The sequence below is a fragment of the Chelonoidis abingdonii genome, chromosome 4, assembly GCF_003597395.2.
Source record: "Chelonoidis abingdonii isolate Lonesome George chromosome 4, CheloAbing_2.0, whole genome shotgun sequence".
Taxonomy (NCBI): Eukaryota; Metazoa; Chordata; order Testudines; family Testudinidae; genus Chelonoidis; species Chelonoidis abingdonii.
Window position 1 is genome coordinate 133,783,209 of NC_133772.1, and position 18,542 is coordinate 133,801,750.

General features: G+C 43.5%; 1 protein-coding gene across 4 annotated transcripts in view; it reads right to left on the bottom strand.

The window, feature by feature from the left end:
* Positions 1-2,799: 2,799 nt before the first annotated feature.
* The window catches only part of CKB (creatine kinase B), a 93,915-nt gene continuing 78,172 nt past the window's right edge, over positions 2,800-18,542 (bottom strand). The window contains exons 2-9 of one of the 4 annotated variants that reach the window (XM_075065702.1): positions 13,093-13,108; positions 11,302-11,517; positions 10,024-10,178; positions 8,421-8,553; positions 7,366-7,537; positions 5,383-5,506; positions 4,285-4,474; positions 2,800-3,154 (exon numbers count right to left, since the gene is read on the bottom strand). In XM_075065702.1, the coding sequence (XP_074921803.1) occupies positions 2,976-3,154; positions 4,285-4,474; positions 5,383-5,506; positions 7,366-7,537; positions 8,421-8,553; positions 10,024-10,178; positions 11,302-11,494 (1,146 nt within the window). In that variant the 5' untranslated portion in view covers positions 11,495-11,517; positions 13,093-13,108 and the 3' untranslated portion in view covers positions 2,800-2,975. Of the gene's footprint in view, positions 3,155-4,284; positions 4,475-5,382; positions 5,507-7,365; positions 7,538-8,420; positions 8,554-10,023; positions 10,179-10,670; positions 10,877-11,301; positions 11,518-13,092; positions 13,184-18,542 lie in introns of those variants that run through there. The other 3 variants (XM_075065703.1, XM_032771591.2, XM_032771592.2) reach the window with 3 other exon arrangements.

Genomic DNA, 18,542 nt, shown 5'->3' on the forward strand with positions numbered 1-18,542 from the left:
ACTCTCTAGGATGTTCTCAGTTGCTTTATACAAGCTCAAATCAAAACCATGCTCTTATTATTCCCCATGGCAGACAGATGAGAATTCAGCTAACAGTCAAGCAGTGGAAAAGAAGACTAAAGAGAATTATTTTCCTTAACTAAATATAACACATAAGGACTGTCCTGCAATTTTGACTACAGATTTATTTGCTTCACCTACTGATTTGGTCTAGCTTCTTGGAGACACAAGAAAAATAAAGCTTGGCTGCTACAATGAAGGTGCTATAACTAGATTTACATTAGCAATGATTGCAGCAATGCTGTTGTGTGGAGTGCTGACAGGCACTATTAAATTAAAACTCCATGCCTATTAGATGAGACTCCAGCCACCTGCCAAGTATGTGTGGAATCATGAAGTGGACAGAAGTCAGATGTATCCCAAGTATGTACAGAAATAGCAGGTGGATTTTACCATATCTCCTGCTCCTCTTCTAGAGCCTTGTAAAGAAAACATTTTTTCCTGAATGCTTCCAACATGTAAATGTTGCACTTTGTACATAGCAGCAAACCTCTTGTGAAGAAGCTCCCCTGCATCTACAGTATTGCATTTTAACCATGTTGAAACAATAAAGAAATATCACATCTAAAGACTGGTCTACACTACAGTGTTAGGTTGATGTGAGCCACCTTGTGTCAGCCTAGCTGTGGAAGTGTCTTCGCTCAAATTTGTCTCCCATTATTCTAAGTGCCTCTCTATGCCTATTTAGCAATATCACCTCCCCAAGCAGGGGAGAGTCACATTTGATGTAATTAGGTTGATGCAGTGTCAGTGTAGACCAGGGATAGTTGATTATATTCTGTCAAGGTCCAAATTTCTTGGCCAAGGTATAGTCAAGGTCCAGACTCCAGCAAAAATTAAAAAGATTGTGGTCTAGTCAAAAGCATCTGGCAGTCCAGATGTGGCACAGCTTTGACTGTTATTGCTTTTGGAGGGCATCCCACAATGCCCCACCCTGCTGACAATCCAATTGATACAAGTGCTCCTAGTGAGGATGTGTATTGCTGACACAAGAAGCCAAGTGTACGTGTACACACACACACACACACACACACACACACGATTTAATAACTGCAATGGCTGTATGCTGCCATAAGTTAGGTCAACAATTGTGTAATGTAGACATGGTCTAATAACAAAGCCACTCAGCCTTCCTCTACTGAGATTTACACTGACTAGCAGCTTAGTTTATTCTAGTGAGATGGATGTTCTGTTTATGACATTTAAAGATACAGCAAGGTAAAGATTAAATCAACAACATGAGTGATCTAAAACCATGTATACTGCACTTCGTGAAGCACAACTTTGCATGCCCAAGCTATCAGCCTGCCTCCTCTATACAATGGTTGGTTCAGAAGGGGGAGTACAGCTATGAGCTCATACGCTGGTGGTTGTATTTGAGCTCTGGGAAGCAATTGTTTGCAGGGCCAGTACCAACCCGACCACCATTATCTCTGGGATAATTGCCTGTATGAGTAATTATAAATGCAGCTTGATTATAGTAATTCTATAGCAGGAGAGAGTCAGTTGCTACCACATACAATATGCTTTCACCCACAGCTTGAGAATGGTTGTAGAACCAACAAGCTGTGTCAGGCTCCAGCTAGACTAGATGGTTCGTTTTAGTCTGGTGTATTGATTTGTTTCAGGCCTAGGAAGCTGACTGAAGCCCAAGCTCCTTGTTAGTTCTTAGCTGAGAGCTCTGTGTAAGAACAGGGAAAGACTCCAGAGCAGACAGTATTAACAAGCCTCTGTCACTTGAGTCAGCATCTCTCTTCTGTTTGCCATGTCTTTCAACAGTTTGGGTAGGAGAAGTCAGATGCATAAATACTTTGAGTTTAAACATGTTTTTGGAAAAGTACCTAAGTAATGTAGTTAAAGCAGGTTTTTGATTACTCCTTTAGCATGGGGAGGGATAGCTCAGTGGTTTGCACATTGGCCTGCTAAACCCAGGATAATAAGCTCAAGCCTTGAGAGGGCCATTTAGGGAACTGGGGTAAAAATCTGTCTGGGGATTGGTCCTGCTTTGACCAGGGGATGAGACTAGATGACCTCCTGAGGTCCCTTCCAGCCCTGATATTCTATGATTCCTTCATTATGTGACGGATTAACCCTTCAAATGAAAAACAGGGGGCGGGGGAGAAGGTGGTTAACACAGGGGATTAAATTTGGAGCTCTTCATTACACTAGCTCTCCTACTATCTGTCTTGGAGAACATTAATTCCTTAGTTTCAATTCCTACTGACCTAGACATCAGTAGATCTATAATAGCAAACTTTAGGCCATGAGAAGCAACATATATTGGCTGCACATCTCTTTGTGGCTGCAATCAGCCCCTTTAACAGTCAGGTGGCCCTGGTATGACAGGCCACAGGTCAGTTTACCACTGTCAAGATATTGAAAGACTTTACCAGCAATACAGCAAGCGAATTCAAGAGCTGACTGCACATGCTCAAGTCTTAAAGATGTGGCATTTTCACAGGAGATTTTAACTGAAGTGGCATAAACAACAAATGTTCACACAACAGGATAAAAAAAGTTACAGCAACAATTAACACAGGTGGGGGAAGACTGTTCCCCTAGAATTGCAACTGGGTGTATCAATTGCAGAATTCATTTTTTAGAGGTAAGCAGCACAGCTAGGATGTTACTACAACACTAAGTCCTGCCTGCCCAAACAGCTGGAAGAAACAGCCAAATGGCCCTCTGCGTTGTGCTGCCATGCTAGATTAATTAAACAAATCTGTCTGAATACTACAACACATTTGTCAGGCCAAAACAATAGTTTATTTCAGTTTTTCAGCAACATCTCAGCCATCAAAAAAATAAACTCTAACACAGATGGAAGACTTTTCTACAGTGTTACTAGTGGGTTTTTGATTGGAGTGATGTTATTATTCATCCAATAAGTTAGGAAGCATGGAATTAAAGTGCTTTCATTTTTGAGCTGGTATGAGGTTATCAATGGACTGGCCTTTTTCAAGGCGTTTTTCCATTTCAATCAGTAGCTTCACACCATCAACCACCATCTGCACCAGCTCTACCTCAGAGAAGCCGAGCCGGTCAGCATTGGAGACATCAAACACTCCTCCAACAGCAGCAGTATCCACACCCCCTGAAGAAAGAGGAGATTCAGTTTAGAGTTATGAAGACCTTCACATCTTATGTGTATTGCTTTAGAGACAGCATTGCAAGAGTTCACTTGGAGCAAAATGGTTTCCCTTGCTGCATTCATACCTGCTTATGGGCAGGGAGATGGAATGGCTTGAACAGAAGGATACTTCCAGTTTTCTGCTGAGTTAATAGTACAGTACAAGTTCTAGCAGACAGGACTCTCCCACTCCTGGCTTTATCAGTTTGAGTGACCCTTGGCAAGTAACTCAGCCTCTGTGCCTAGAAATATCTGCATCATTGGTATAGTAGTCTACTGGACAGATGTCAGGTAACTTGACGCTTTTAGAGTGTTGTGATATACTGACACACAAACTTTCCTTAGCCATGACTGTAGCTGCGGGCACTCAGTGACCAAGCTGTCTATTCCATAGATGGAAGGGGATGATTTGGACATGGACATGGTGCTACTAACAGAATGCTGTAGTGCAGTTCTGTTGGCTTCTATCCCATTTGCCTCCATATAGTATACTATTTTTTATAAGGTCACCCTGGAGTACTGTCCCTCTACTGTATGCAGAGCCATCCCTTGGGTAGGGTGAATTGGGGCAACTGCCCTGGGCCCCCATGCTTTGTGGGGCCCTGTGCTTTGATAAAAAGTCAGGACTGTCCTAATATTTAGCCCTTTGTCCTGCATACCAGCCTATGTATGATTGGGGTGCCATTTGTCCAGATATTCAGGTGAGGAGGGAGGCAAGTGAGTAGGGTGAGGAGATGAATGAGGTGAGCAGACAGGAAAGGGGTGAGGAAGCAGGCAGCAAGGAGGAGAGTGGTGGTCAGGTAGATGGTGGGGGCAGAGAAGAAGTGTACCAGATGGACAGGAGACTGGTGGGGAGGCAGGGGGTGGTGATGTGGTGAGCGGTGGCAAGGCAGGGCAGTTGGCAAGGAAACTAGCAGGGAGGCAGATTTGTCCCAAGCCCTGCACCCCCGCCTCTAGGGATGGCCCTGACTGTATGAGCTGGAAATTAATCTTCTAGACATTGCCTCTGGGTAACCCAGGCCCCCAAAACTACTCTTGCCAATAGCGGAGCATTTAAAGAAGTGAAGTATGCAGAGCTGCATTCCATTTCTCACCTGTGCCTCGCTTCTGCAGCCTCAGCCTCTTGAGGATTTCTCCGAACTTCTCATGCTTGCCAAGGTTAGGTAGTTTGATGTGTACACCACCACGGAGACCTGTCCCAAGGTTGGATGGGCACGTCAGGATGTAGCCAAGGTGTGGATTCCACATGAACTCATAGTTTTTGGTCTTAAAGAGAGTTTCAATCTAGAGAGAAAAAAGCCTTTGAGAGAGACTGCCTGGTCTGTTCCTCCTCTAAAGGTCTGAGAATTTGAAACTGGATGACTATTTACAGTCTCATTAATGTATCTAGCTCCCTGATTCACCACCCCTCCCCAGATAGTAGCATGACCTGAGTTGAACAGCTGCTATCAGTGGAGCCTCTGAAGCTAAAGTCCCCTGGGATTTAGAAGTGAGGACAACCAGAAGGGCATTTCCCCACTCCCCAAACAGATGCTTAGAACTTACTTGTTCCCCAGTGTCTGAACTAGTCTATATTTAGTGGCTTTCAGGGTACCATCTAGGCCCATCTGTTGATACAGGCTTGTGGGAAGAGTGGATATTTAGTGATGTGTTGCCAAGCTTGATTTAGTGGAGTTTGTTCCTCTTTGCATGGATGGATGTGGGGAGGAAGTGCTGGTTTTACTTCCTTCACACACTAGTGTTTTAGCTAAGGTACTTTGTGTAGTGTAGCATCACTACAAATTTACTGAGTCAAGACATGTTCTATTTGTCTGCAGGCAGTGGTAGTTCATATTATGTTTTAATTAAACCCCACTTAAGAGGATGAAACCAATCAGGACATTAGAGGACCTTCCTCTAGACTTCATAACAATAACCTACTTTGTCAGAGTAAGTGTTTGAGCCCATACACCCCTGGAATTTACTTGTGGAAAGATACACTAAGATGCTACCAGATGCCTAAGCTACATTGTCAGATGTTTACACAAGCACAATACAGGACTTGTGCTTGCACTGAGATTCCATGCCACACAGTAGCAGTACATGGCAGTATATTTTTAGAGCCCGTTTTAAGTCAGCACTGCATCAAGTCCTGCACCATTTAAGGCAAGAGCAATTCTCTTTAGGCTTCTTGTTACAAATGTTAACTTCACCTTTGTTAGCCCAGTACAGAAGCGGGTGAACACTTCCCTCATGTTGCCACCTTTCTGCATGGAAATAACTCTAAGGTGATCTTCCTCATTGATCCAGACAAGGAAGGTCTTGTTGTCATTGTGCCTAGAAGACAGAAGCCAAACAACTCATTTCTCCATTTGGAGTGGAGTTTTCCAGGTGGCAATCCAAGGGAGTAAATCTACAATGGGTTAAAGTCTAAATCAGTCCATCCTTATTTGAAGAGCTCATGTTGTACTGAAGATGCACTGAGACTTCAGTGTCATTTACCTCTTGCATGACAGTTATAGTAGATTTAGTTTCAACTCTGAATCTGCTCTTGTAGGTTAAAGGGTTAAATCAACTCCATAGCGAGGCCTTCCCAAAACATTGGAGCAATTCAGCTTTTTCTGCCCTTAAAATCTGAATAATTGTTATTGGACTCCTCTTCTACCCTGCTTAGACATGACTTAAGTCTTAGACTATAGCCTTGGCTACATCCTGTGCACCCTTTCCTGTGATCTTACTGCTCAACCTTGATGCCATGTCAAGTCTTAAATTAATTTGCAAGTCCCCCAGGGACAGAAAGATTCAGTCCTTTGTTCCATGAAGTGTCACTCTGGGGCAGTGTATGAGGTGAAATACATTAGCAAATATTCCTGAGATGGCAGAAGTCTGAATCTTGACTATCTCACACCATCTACGGTATGCAGGGAAACATGTGCAACCTAACTGTCTTGTCAAGGTCAATTAAGTTACCTTGCATGCAGCAATGACTCAGCATATGAGTAGATTCAAGAAACAAAATGTTGGATTTGTTTTAAGCTGCAGCTTAGAAGGAAGAATGCTGCAAGCCTGGTGACCCATTGGTCCATCTGCCCTGGCCTTTGGATTTTAGTTGCTGCTGCCGGATTAAAAAATTCTTAGCCCAATACTGATAAGCTAGTCCGACAGCAATCAAGTTGGGTACTGAATTAGTTAGCTGTCAAGATGAAGGTTGCATAGAATGTTAAAAGCTTCCATTTAATCAGAGTGTAAGGTTTTAGGGTCACGGCTCAGTCGACAAAGCTATCTAGTGTTGGTATCTCTTGCAGGCAGGTGATAAGTTATCTTGGAAAGGTGACCTACAAAACCAAATATGTTCAAGATCCCACTGTTGCATGAGAGACTGAAAGGATTCTAGTGAGTGTAGCAAGAAGCTTTTAGTGACTCTTCTTCACCTGGGATGGGGACAGTCACAGGAGTTCAACCTTCAGCACAGAGGAGAACAAGAACATTTTTTCTTCCACTAGTTGGGTGTTAGAGGTCTGACAAATTAATTCCTTCCCTTTACTTGTTCCTGTGTCAAGACATACCGCTAACTTTCTAGACAGAAAAGTGAAGGCCTGATGTTTCCAGTGCAAAAAAATGCCACAAGAGGCCAGGTCTTCTCCTTACCATAAACAGAAAGACATAGGCACTAGTCCCTTTTAGGTTTGCTTTGTGATATTGCTGCAGAAGGCATTGCTCTTCCTACAATGTGTCTTCAGTGAAGCCATTTTTACTGCATTTTTTTAAACCCCCAAAGGCTAGGTTGAGTTAAACATAGTGACAATGCCACTAGTTCACCATTAACTGATTTTAAGCTGCCTCCCTTAAATGAATTACTGCAGAGTGCAATTCTTAAATCCCCAGTAAAGAGGCAGAGCGCCCCACAGACATGCCAATGGGGGTGAACTTAAAGTTTGAGGGCTTCTTAAACTTTAGCTTTATGGGCTTAATCTTGTGGTCCACTGAAGCAGATAAAGCTCAAAATTTAAGTGAGAGCAGATTCAAATGCCACATTAGAAAAAAAAAAAAAAGAGACAGTATGCAAGTTGCTGCCAAGTGAACACTAGTATACAGAAGCTGTTTCATTCAGCTAGTTTGTTCAGGACCACAGATTTCTGTGTGGTACCCACTGCAGACATGTTTAAAGGATTCTGGTTTTCACTGCATATACTCACCAAATACCTCTGCCATCAGGCCAGTCTCGTGCCATTCCAGAAGCCAACAGGAGAGGAGAAACTGGTTTATCAAATAGGAAGTGATCATCGATCAGCTGCTGCTGCTCTGCATCAGTCATGTTTTTCAAAGCATAGTACTTTCCATTAAGATCACCTTCCAGGCTAGCCAGGGCTGAAAGCAAGACTCATGTTTAGTACACAAACAGGATGCTAGGTGGTATTTTGATATGTTCCCAGCAATTGAGAGGCTAGATGCACAAGCCTAGTGGGATTTCTGAAACTGATCAGTTGTGTTTCCTTCTTCCTCTTACTGTAAGGGACAGTGCAGTGTTTGGTTCTTTCAGCTTTGAAGGATCAATCAGGCTGTTGCATATTGTTGGGAGTTACTGTAGCCTTTATTTCTTTAAAGGCCATTTGTCTTCTGAGGAGCTATAAAACTAGGATTATTTAATAGGATCTATATTGCTAGCCAGAAGTAGAATAAGCTATTTTAATAGTACATGAATAAGCAAGGCCACTTCAGTCATTTAGAGGTTAGAATAACATTTTCTGTATTGAGAAGTTCTGAGCAGAGTGGTCTCGGTACAGAGGACAGCATTGCCACTGTACAACACAGTCAGCTAAAATACATCCCGCTGAAACCCACAGCCCACTCCCAGTGTCATCTTAGTGGAAAGCTAGGTGGTAAGAGCTGCAGTTAAGAGCATGAGCGTTACAATACATCACTGGATTTGAAAAGTCTGACACCTGCTGTAGTGGAGTGCATGCTCACTTGCTATCCCACACAGACAGTAAGGTCTTAAAGGTCACAATCTCATTACTTAATACAATCCAATTGCCCTCTATTTGCTTCCAGTTGAGAAATAAGCTAGTTATTAGGTTAGCCATCCAGCTACATGTGCACTAATTTGACAGATTCCTAGGGCACCAAATGCAGAACTAATATTTGAGAGATTTTTTGCAGTTGAGGCAGAATATTTTTGCCTACCTCAATTATCAGCCTCAGTTTGACAAACATTGAAAGTCAGTCCATAATATTAGAACTTTCATTTTACCTTCAACAGAAAGCTTCTCAATAGCCCGTCTCTCTCCTCTGCTACAATGAGGGGGAAGACAGAATCCACGGATACTCCTACCAGTTCTGACACGGGAGCTTAGCACGTAGTTTGGGTCCAGGTCATCACCACCCTTTAAGAGATTGAGACGTGCAACCATGCCACCAAGTTCTGCCCTGAATTATGTACAGCTCCTATTCATTTCAGAGCATGATTTGACCCCAAATCCTTCAATATTTGAGTAGGCTTTAGCATTAACTCAAACACAAGCCACCATGTTACTATCTCATATTTAAGTGGATAAGCTAGTGTACTGCCTGCATACAATCCTCATGTCAGTGCTCTCAATACATTAGAGCTGCTTTCCTCTAAGAGTTGGAAAAGATCAACTCTAAGAGAATTTTAGATCTGTGTTTGCCTATGCGCAAGTTTAGGGTTTTATTTCCCCTGCAGAAGTGGGCTCTAAATAATGCAGCTCCTTGTGTTTAGATGCTTGCCATCTCTTGTAGATGGCAAACAGAGTTATGAACTCAAGTTGCTACAGTTAAGAGTCCTCTCATTCAACTTTAAAAATCTACTTTAGCTATAAATAGTTCACACATGTTGTTAGGGATTCCCAGTAGTTTAATATTTCTAGAACAAACAAATGGAAAGGCAGGGAGAGATCCTGAATTCAAACTTGGGAATGGATGACATAGTAGTGACTTCAACAGCTCAAGTGGTTTGTAAGATCCACTTGTGTACCAGGACCCAGCCTAGACAGTAATCCTTAAGGATCCTCCAGGGTGAGACAAGGCTGCCCCAGAAGTAGAGTACAGATGTGGATGTTGAAGCCCACACAGCTGAGACAGGAGTAACTGTTCCACTAGAGCAGAGTGAGCTAAGGGTTTGTCTACCGTACCCACCCAATCAATCCAGCCGGGGGAGAGGGAGGGGAAGGTCAATTTATCACAGCTAGTAAAGATGTGATAAATTGACTGCTGAGAGCTCTTGTCATTCTGGGGGAGTACTGGAGTGGACAGAAGCACAAGCAGAGTTGACAGGAGAGCATCAGCTGTCGATTTACTGCAGTGAAGACACTGTGGTAAGTAAATTTAAGTACACCAGAGCCCCGCTAGAATGTGGGTTTTTGGATCCATGCACAGTCCCACGTTACCATGGATTCCAATGAAGGGAATTAAATTTGGGATCCACGTGCAGTCCCGCACTATAACCAAATTCACACTATAAAGATGCGCTTTCTAGCAAGGGTCTACTGTATGTCAACTTCAGCTACTATTCATGTAGCTGAAGTTGCGCATCTTAGATTGACCCCGCGTGGTAGTGCAGGCAAGCCTTAAGTCACAGCAGTATCTCAGGTCAGATATGACTACAGTACTCCTGTCCCTCAAAAGTGGTTCCACCCAGCCCATGGAGAAGAATCCCTACTGAGAGAAGTATTCCCAGCTATTGTCCTCGGGAGTCTAACAGATTCTAATAGGTGGTCACTCAAGTCACAGGAACAGATTCTGACTGACAGGGACAAGCAACTGCACTTCCTTTTGCCCAGGCTTTTCTATACTTTTGTCAGATGTCTGACTACTGCTGATGAAAGACTCTATACCTGTAGATGATCAGGATTCAAGTCAGTCTTGTGCTGGTCAGTTGGTTTGTAGCCTCCATGTCGGTCCTGGATAATTGGGTCAAAGAGTGCCTTAAACACTTCATAGGATTCTTCATCACCAGCTACGCATCCTACTGTCATAATGAAGGGATGGCCTGGAGTGGTAATAGAATTGCAAGAGCCAGATCTGAGTGATGTTTGACTGTATCCCAGAACAGCATTAACCAGATAAGTTTGTCCTTATAATGGTAGGTCTAGTCACTTCGGAATACATTCCTACACACAAGACAAGAACCAGTTGAAGACAAATCTTAGACACTTTACATTTCATTAGCTGGATGAAATGTAAAGTTACTGAAAACCCATAACTGTTGCCAACAATCGATGTTTGGCTAAGTGAATCTAGTTCAGGGCAAGATTTTTGTTCATAGTTTAATCAGATATTTTATGCTCAGGCAGCTCAGATATTGCAGCCATTATAATATACTGGGCTTGGACTTCATGGACAACTTGATTTTTGGTTCAGAATGCTACTGATGGAGTTGCATTGTTGTAGTTTGCTCACAAGAGTCACCTCCACAAACTTAGTCACCATATGCATCACTTATTTCAGCTGGTTCACATAGAATATTCTCAATGCATTTTACCAGGATTATCAACCCCAGTCTGAATGACATCATCCAGGGTGAAGCCACTGGGTGTAATTCTGTCTCTCAGTTTCTTGTACAAGTCCAGGGTTAGCACCTTGGCCATGTGGTTGTTGTGGGCGCTCAGGTCCGGGTACTCCTCATCAGGAGGCAGTCTCTGATTATTTAGTTGGGCCATTTTGATATTGCTAGAGTAAAAATAAATACTGGAATGTTAACACATTAAATCTGCTCCCCCTTTTTTTCAAAGAAGTGCCACAGAACTTCACATAGCCAGTTTGGAATAGGAGAGATCAAAGCAGCCAGGTAAGCCCTCAGAATGTCAAATTTTTAGTCATGGTGTTTGTAGATAAATTACACTTAGTGAGATTTTGTTTCAGATTAAAGCATTTAGCAGAGCAGTTACATAATTTGAGTGTTTGGTCTATCAGAACACAGCATGCATTTATAGTGTTCTTTGCATTGCTCAATGGGATAAGGCCACCTTGAACACTTAGTGGGCAGTGCTTTTGGGCCAGGACTCACTGCTTGAGAGACTGACAGCTCTAGGAACCTTGGTGCTGCTATCAAGAGGCACTTCCTTTAATGAGGGAGAACAGATGGTTGTGGTTCAACAGGCTCTGTCCTTTACCTGGGTTGTCAACCCCAGTTTGGATGACATCATCCAGGGTAAATCCACTGGGAGTCTGTTTGTCCCTCAACTTCTTGTACAGGTCCAGGGTCAGCACCTTGGCCATGTAATTGTTGTGAACACTCAGGTCTGGGAACTCATCCACAGCAGAGTACTTCTTCTTCAGGAGGTTGTGGCTGTTTGAGAAGGGCATGACTGACGCCTGACTGCAAGGTGCTATGGAGAAGAAAGGGGAAACCTCACCTTCAGTGTTTGGCACGCCCTTCCAGGCAGGCTCTGGAAGGATGCCATGGCATGCAGCAAGGTCACCTTGGCACGTACTCCACCTGCCTGCGGCCCAGTTAACCGCCTGATCTCTAAGGTGCCTTCCACAAACTGCTAACAAGGGCACCTTGTGGGCAGGGCTACCCCCTTCTACACAGGGGGAGGGTGCAGAGCTGAGCAGGGAACTTTCCCCAGGTCACACAGCAAGTCGGTGGGAAAAGTGCCGGGTCCCCCCAACCCAGGCTTTAGGCAGTGGCCAGACCCCCTGCTGAGAGCTCTTTCCCGGCCCTGCACGAGCAGGGTCACTTCAGGGGAGGGAGAACCCGCAGTAGCTGCAGAGCCCCGCGGCTCAGCTGCTCCCAGACCTGCCCCCCGCCAGCAGAGGTTGAGGGCTCGGCAGGGGGCGCCGGGCTACCCACGCCCTCGGCAGGGGGCGCAGCCGCGAGCTCGGGGCTGCATGCAGCACAGGCGGCGGGTTTGCCAGCCAGGAGAGCTACGACGCTCCCGACCCGGCTGGGTTATCTCCCTCCGGCCCCAGGCAAGCCGGGGGATGGGGGGGGGGGGGGAAAGAGTGATGCTGGCTTCTGGGGAACGCTTGCCGTGCTCGACCCACTGCCTCTCAGGTGCCGCACCTGCAGGGAGCGTGCAATGCAAGCGCCCCCCTCGCCAGGAGAGGGAGGGCAATGCAGCTCCTCCCCCCAGGCTCAGCCGCCGGGGCCAGAAAGACTATGCAACCTCGCCCCCACCTGCAGGAACGCAGCCCCCAGGCTCGCTGGACTCAGCTCGGAACCACCGCGGGGAGCCGGGACCCAGCTACAACCGCAACCAAATCCCGTAGGGAGCGTCAGGCTGTAGCAGATCACCCAGCTCCGGAGGGGAGAAGGTGAGGACACGGGAAGAGAAATTCCTCCGGTTTCCCCCAGCCTCAGGGGCAGAAATCCCCAACACAAGCTCTGGAGAGCCCGACCCCCTCCCATCCCTGCGGGAGCTCTGCTGGGGAGAGTTCGTCCATCCCAATAGCACTGCCCACCCATTTCGGGGACGGGGTTAAACAATCCCCTACATCGAGCCATTATGTAACAAACGCCTCCGAGTGGACGGGTGAATATCTATGTAAATACCCTACTAAATAGCGGCTTAACCTGGCTTTAAAGTTAGAGCCGATCCAGTTTAACATACCCTCTAGTGCCTGCATGGCGTTGGGATTTAATTGGTTTTTCCCTAGGTTGCATTCTGGGCGTCCGTATTATAATCTGTTTCCATCTCTCCCTTTATCTAACACCCCCCCCCCCCCGCAACGCCTACTCTCCTTTTTTCAGGGTCCGCAGACACACTCCGGACCCTTTGGTAGCCAGCACTAACATACAATACATTTAGCTGAAATACAATATAGATCCCTCGAATTACAATTTTGGGTGCTTTTTTTTTTTTGCCTCAAAATAGCAGTTTTAAATCAAACTGTCTAAAACAGGCCAAATAGATCATCCTCCAATTTTAGTATTGCCAGTCAGGTCCCCCAGCACTTACCGGGCACCACAGAAACCTCCTGTTCCTGCTCTTACACTCAAAGCTGTCAGAGCACGACCTATATGAAGTAGAGTCTCACGCCCACAGCCTCACCAGTTTTATATACAGGAGGAGCTGGCCTGCCATTGGCTGGTATTTATATTCCATTCATTCCACTGGAAGATTGTAAAAGGGAGTGGCCGAAGTCCCTTCGTCTATTATAACCTATTGTTACTTCCATTTTGCCAGGCCTCCTAGTCACAGGGAGATGCTGGCTGTCTCGGGTTCCTCTAGGATAGCCTTAGCTACAACTTTCCTTCCAGGCTATTTAAAAATGTGAGGGTTTTTGGCTCAATCATATGGGATCTATTTGCTCTGGTAAAATGCAAATACTGTTTTAATGCACAACCACTTCCCATTATTATAGTGTTTCCCAGCACTATTAGACCCACACAGGATTTTTGCCATTCAGATGCTGCCTTTAGTAAATATTTAACAATGACTCTAATGATCTGGTGTAATAAAAGTAAGGTCTTTGTGATGTTAGGACCAGCCTGATCTAAGAGTCATGTGAGTGATTAACTGCCTCTGAGTTCACTGGTTAGAACCTATGATAACAATAATGGCTGAAAATCTAGTACCTATTCTCAGCCTCCTTGAAATATTACAATAGTGAGTTTATCTCACAGTTTAATTTGAAGGGATGCATACTTGATTAATAAAGTACACCAACCCTCTTATTTTATTGTGTGCAGAAGAAGGGGGGGGGGGAGATAAGTAGGGGGAAGGCCGCATTGGAGAGTAGCTGAAATGGTACAAAGGCATGATCTTAATTTCCTCTTGAGAACAGAAATTAAAAGACTAAAGCTTGCTCACCTTATTCATGAAAGTAGCAGGGCTGCCCAGAGGATTTAGGGGGCCTGGGGCAAAGCAATTTTGGGGGCCCTTTCCATAAAAAAAAGTTGCAATATTATAGAATACTATATTCTTGGGGGGGGGCCTGTGGGGCCCAGGGCCTGGGGCAAATTGCCCCACTTGCCCCCACCCCCATCTGGGCGCCCCTGGAAAGTAGTGCTATTGACTTTAACGGGATTACTCAGGTGAGTACAACAAGCAGGATTGGGCCTAAAGTTAGATGCTACTAAGGCTAAGGAAAAAACAAAGTTAATGACTTTACTTTTAACCTTATAATGTTACACTTTATATTTCTTTCTGAAACATAGTTATTACAGTAGGCCTTACGTTTGTCTGAATGAGACAGGGGATTATACATTTATATAGGCTCAAATAAAAGAGTTATTTTAATGTAAATTATGACTGTCACGGGATATAAATCTAAGTTCCTCTCCCAATTCCTACCCCCACTATCATCATCCAAATTCAGATAAAGGAAGAGTCATAAGTGTTGCAAATAAAAAGTATTTGGGATAAGGAATGAACATAGACTATGACTATAAAATAAAAATTCAGACCACTACAAACAAAATTGCATTATGTTTGGCATGGTCAATATTTGAATTAATCAAGGTCTATCTGATATTCAGAGCTGCTGAGCACACAGAACTCCTGCTGAAGTCATTGGGGACAGCCAGTCCTCAGGCAGGCACCTTGTCTCCAGGATCAAAGAACAAAGCCTCTCAATATCCTTTCTATCTTTCAAACCATATTAAATCTCCTCCAAACTTTCTAAAGCCCCCATCTGTATGTACCAGTCAGGTATGTTTACCGTTTGCACAGACTTCTAGTGCACAATTCTGATCTCAATTATACTAGCATAAATCAGCAGTGATGACAGTAAGTTACACTACGGTAAAATGAATGTGAGTGCAAATCAGAACCATAGTCCTTGAAATAATACATTTAGCTATGGATGCTCTCAGTAACAACTTCTGTAATTTTGTCAAAGTTATGATGTCCCAATGTCATGTACAATTCAGATTCTGGATTATTTGGTGCAAAGTGCACTATTATTTGGCACTATATTAATAATAATAACTATAAATAATAATACACCAGTAATTTAATATTGTATTTATGTGGTCTCTGATTTCTTCCCAGAATTGTTATGCACTCTTCTCCTCTGGTAACAGCTCCAGCTGTGATAATTCTCTTTAATTCCAGCCTTACGCATCCCACTGGGCACTTACAAAGGTCACTTTTAGGTTATTCCCGGATAAGATCACATGATCTTCACTGCATCATAACTAATCCTATTTTTCATTTTCAGCAAGAATTTTATAACTCGTTCATTCAATCTCCTATTGCCTGGCTTCATTCCCTGTTACCACACCAACAATGGAAAAAACATCAACATATACAGGTCCCATTGGTGGGCTCTGTATATGTTGATGTCTTTCCATCAAATGAACACTTAGGCAAGAAACCATCCTTTATTATACCCAATTTTAGATAAGTAAATTGTGGCAAAGAGAGGTTAACTTGCCTAATGTCATGCAGCTACTCAGTGCAGAGCCAGAAACCCTGATTCCAAGTCCCCTGCTCTAATCACTAGACATAATCTTTCCCAGAAGCAGGAATATCACAATTATTATTACTTTATACTCCGTCAGAGCCCTCAATCTGCCAGGCATCGTTAACACACACAGGGAGAGACAATCCCTGCCCTACAAAGTTTTCGTCTGAAGAAGACAAGCAACATGCAAAAGGTGAGGGAGTAGGAGTCAAACAAACTATGTGCAATTCACATGTATAATAAATACATATGAACTGTACTCAATAGCCCCTCATTCTGTCCATCGTTATTTGGCAAATTTCTTGTAGCCAATATGGCAGAAGTGGTCATGTCTGACTTAGCTATCGTTGGCTCACCTGGAATTTTGAGATTTGCTGAGAGTTTTATCTAAATTGAATCCATAGTCTTTCTGTTACATCAATCCCCAGACTCCCCAGGTGGCTTAATTGTAAGTGTTGTGCAGTAGACTAAAGTTAATGTGCCAACAGACAGTAACTGACCATTATATCTAGTTCATCTGCTGAAAAACAGTATTTTCTTCCGGTAAGCCCTTATTTGCTTATCCAGCTGCAATAATGGTAGCATTATATTGCCTTATATCATGGAGTAATTAATGTCCTGATGCTTGCTGATTTATACAGTAGGTTGCAGTGATGCAGCTGTGACGTTATGAGTATAACATAGTATCTCATTGAAAGGTGACAGGGCCAGAAAGAGTTAATTAACTCACCTCACCGATTGACCTGACCCATGGGTGAACCTTAAGGACTGGTTAGCAAGATATGTAAATAAATAGAACTTTGAAATGCAAGTCTGCATTGTTAGAGGTAGAAGGGTAGATTGTTGCTCAGGTCTTGGGATGCCAGCAAACAAGTCTTGTCTATTGCTATAGTTTTAATTCAAAGATCAAAAAAGGAATATTAGCATTTAAGATGATACTTGAGTGAAATAGTATTATTGTCTATGTGTCTCTTTGAAGATTGGGTAACCTGTATCTGTACTGTTTAATGGATAAATTACTCTGTGCTAATTGCCAGGATGTTTGGGAGAAGAAGTTAAGCCTATTGTTTTCTCAGGCCAAAAGGCTGCTGGAAATGTATAAAAGCCTGGGACATGATCCTTCTTCATCTCAGATCTGCTTTGGGTTTCAAGAGGGGGAAACCTTAAGCCACAAGGATTGAGATCCCCAGTCATTCACTGGAGCCACCCTGAATATGAGCATTGGACTATAACCTATGGACTATTTCTAAAAGGACTTTTGGCAACTACAAGCTCACTTCTACTATGTATCTGAACCTCAAGAATTGAAATTCAAGTCTGTATGTGTATTGATCTTTTAACCAACACTCTCTTTCTTTTCTTTTCTAATAAATTTTAGCTTAGTTAATAAGAATTGGCTGTAGCGTGTATTGTGGGTAAGATCTAAGTTATAATTGAACCTGGGTATGTGGCCGATCCTTTGAGATTGGAAGAACCTTTTCTTTTATATGATGAGATAAGATTTTCAGGAATCATCATCATATGTTTGACAGGTGTGTATGGACGGAGGCCTGAGGCTGGGCGCTTAAAGGAAACTGTGTTGTTTGGACTTCTAAGTGACCAGTGCGGTACTATAGAAGCTCTTTTGTGCTGGTTGGTAAATCTAAGTAGTGGAATAACCACCAGCGTTTGGGGTTTGTCTGCCCTGTTTTGTTTGCAGTTCACCCTGATTGAGTGACCTCAGCTGGCTCCCACGGGCAGCACCGTCACAGCAGCCCAAGATGGAGATGAGGAGTAATGCTCCCAGAGATTTCCATGTTGAGCTTTGTCTGTATCTGAGTGCAAAAGGAGATGTGTGTTACTTAGTGGACACATCCTCTGAAATGACCCAGGTGAACCTAAGATGAGCCCGGAGAATTATAGGGTAAACATTTCCTTGAGAATTCAGAAGAATGTCCAGAACAGAGGAGACAGCAATAGATGGTGAACAACCGCCCCCAACAGTTTTGTATCCAATTCCTGAGCTGGCAAGCTGGGTTATAAATTGCCATAAAACAGTACTTTGAAAACAAGCCAGAATGTATGTGGATCAATATACTGGAAGGATTTGGCTGTTGCTGCATGTGTTTAACTTAACTTCTCTTCCCACATAAATGAAGGACGAATTTATCTTAACCATTAAATATACCTGCCTGAATATCATATTTGGCATCTTTATTGGCAATTTGTTTCAATGTCTTCTTATCTTGGGCCCATTCATGCAAAGGGCTGAGCACCTCCTGTGAGTTGCCTAGCACGAACAGCTCTCACTGAAGTTAAAGGTAGCCGAAGGCTGTCAGTTCTCTTGCTAGATCAATTCTTTGAACAACCATCTTTTCCCAGAATGCCATTACTCCAAAATGATTAGGCAATGTGATAGGTGCAGACACACAGACATATGGTTGTAAGGCAGAAAGGCTGCAGGATATCTGGGGTAACACAATCTAAGAAATCTAAGAAACTGCATTTGTTATGTCCAGGTCAGAGGAGGGTGTAACAAACTGGTTAAAAAAACAGTTGTATTTGTAGGGTGAACAGGCATAGTTGGCTCAAGAGGTAAACCAGACAACTGCTCCCACTCCTTCTGAAGGCAGTGGTAGAGCTCCCATTGATTTCAAAGGGAGCAGGATGGAGACTCATCAGTTCTTTCCTATAGACAGAGCTTCCATCCAAGTTTGCACAGATCATGATTTATTTGGTTTTCAGGTCCACCTGCAGTCCTTGATCCTTTTACTTAATGTCCAATTCTCTGCTCATTGCTTCAAAATTTTATTGCAGAAGACACCTAAAAGATTTTTTCCTTAACTACCGTGTATTATACGTTATCAGTTAATAAAGAAAAATGTATAGGATTATCTGCCTTGTCAGCATAGACAAGAATCTACAAATCCAAAATGATTCAAGTGCTTTCTATTTGTGTGTGCCCTTCCACCTGCCATTGGCTACTGTCAGAGGACAGGATACTGGGCTTGATGGACCT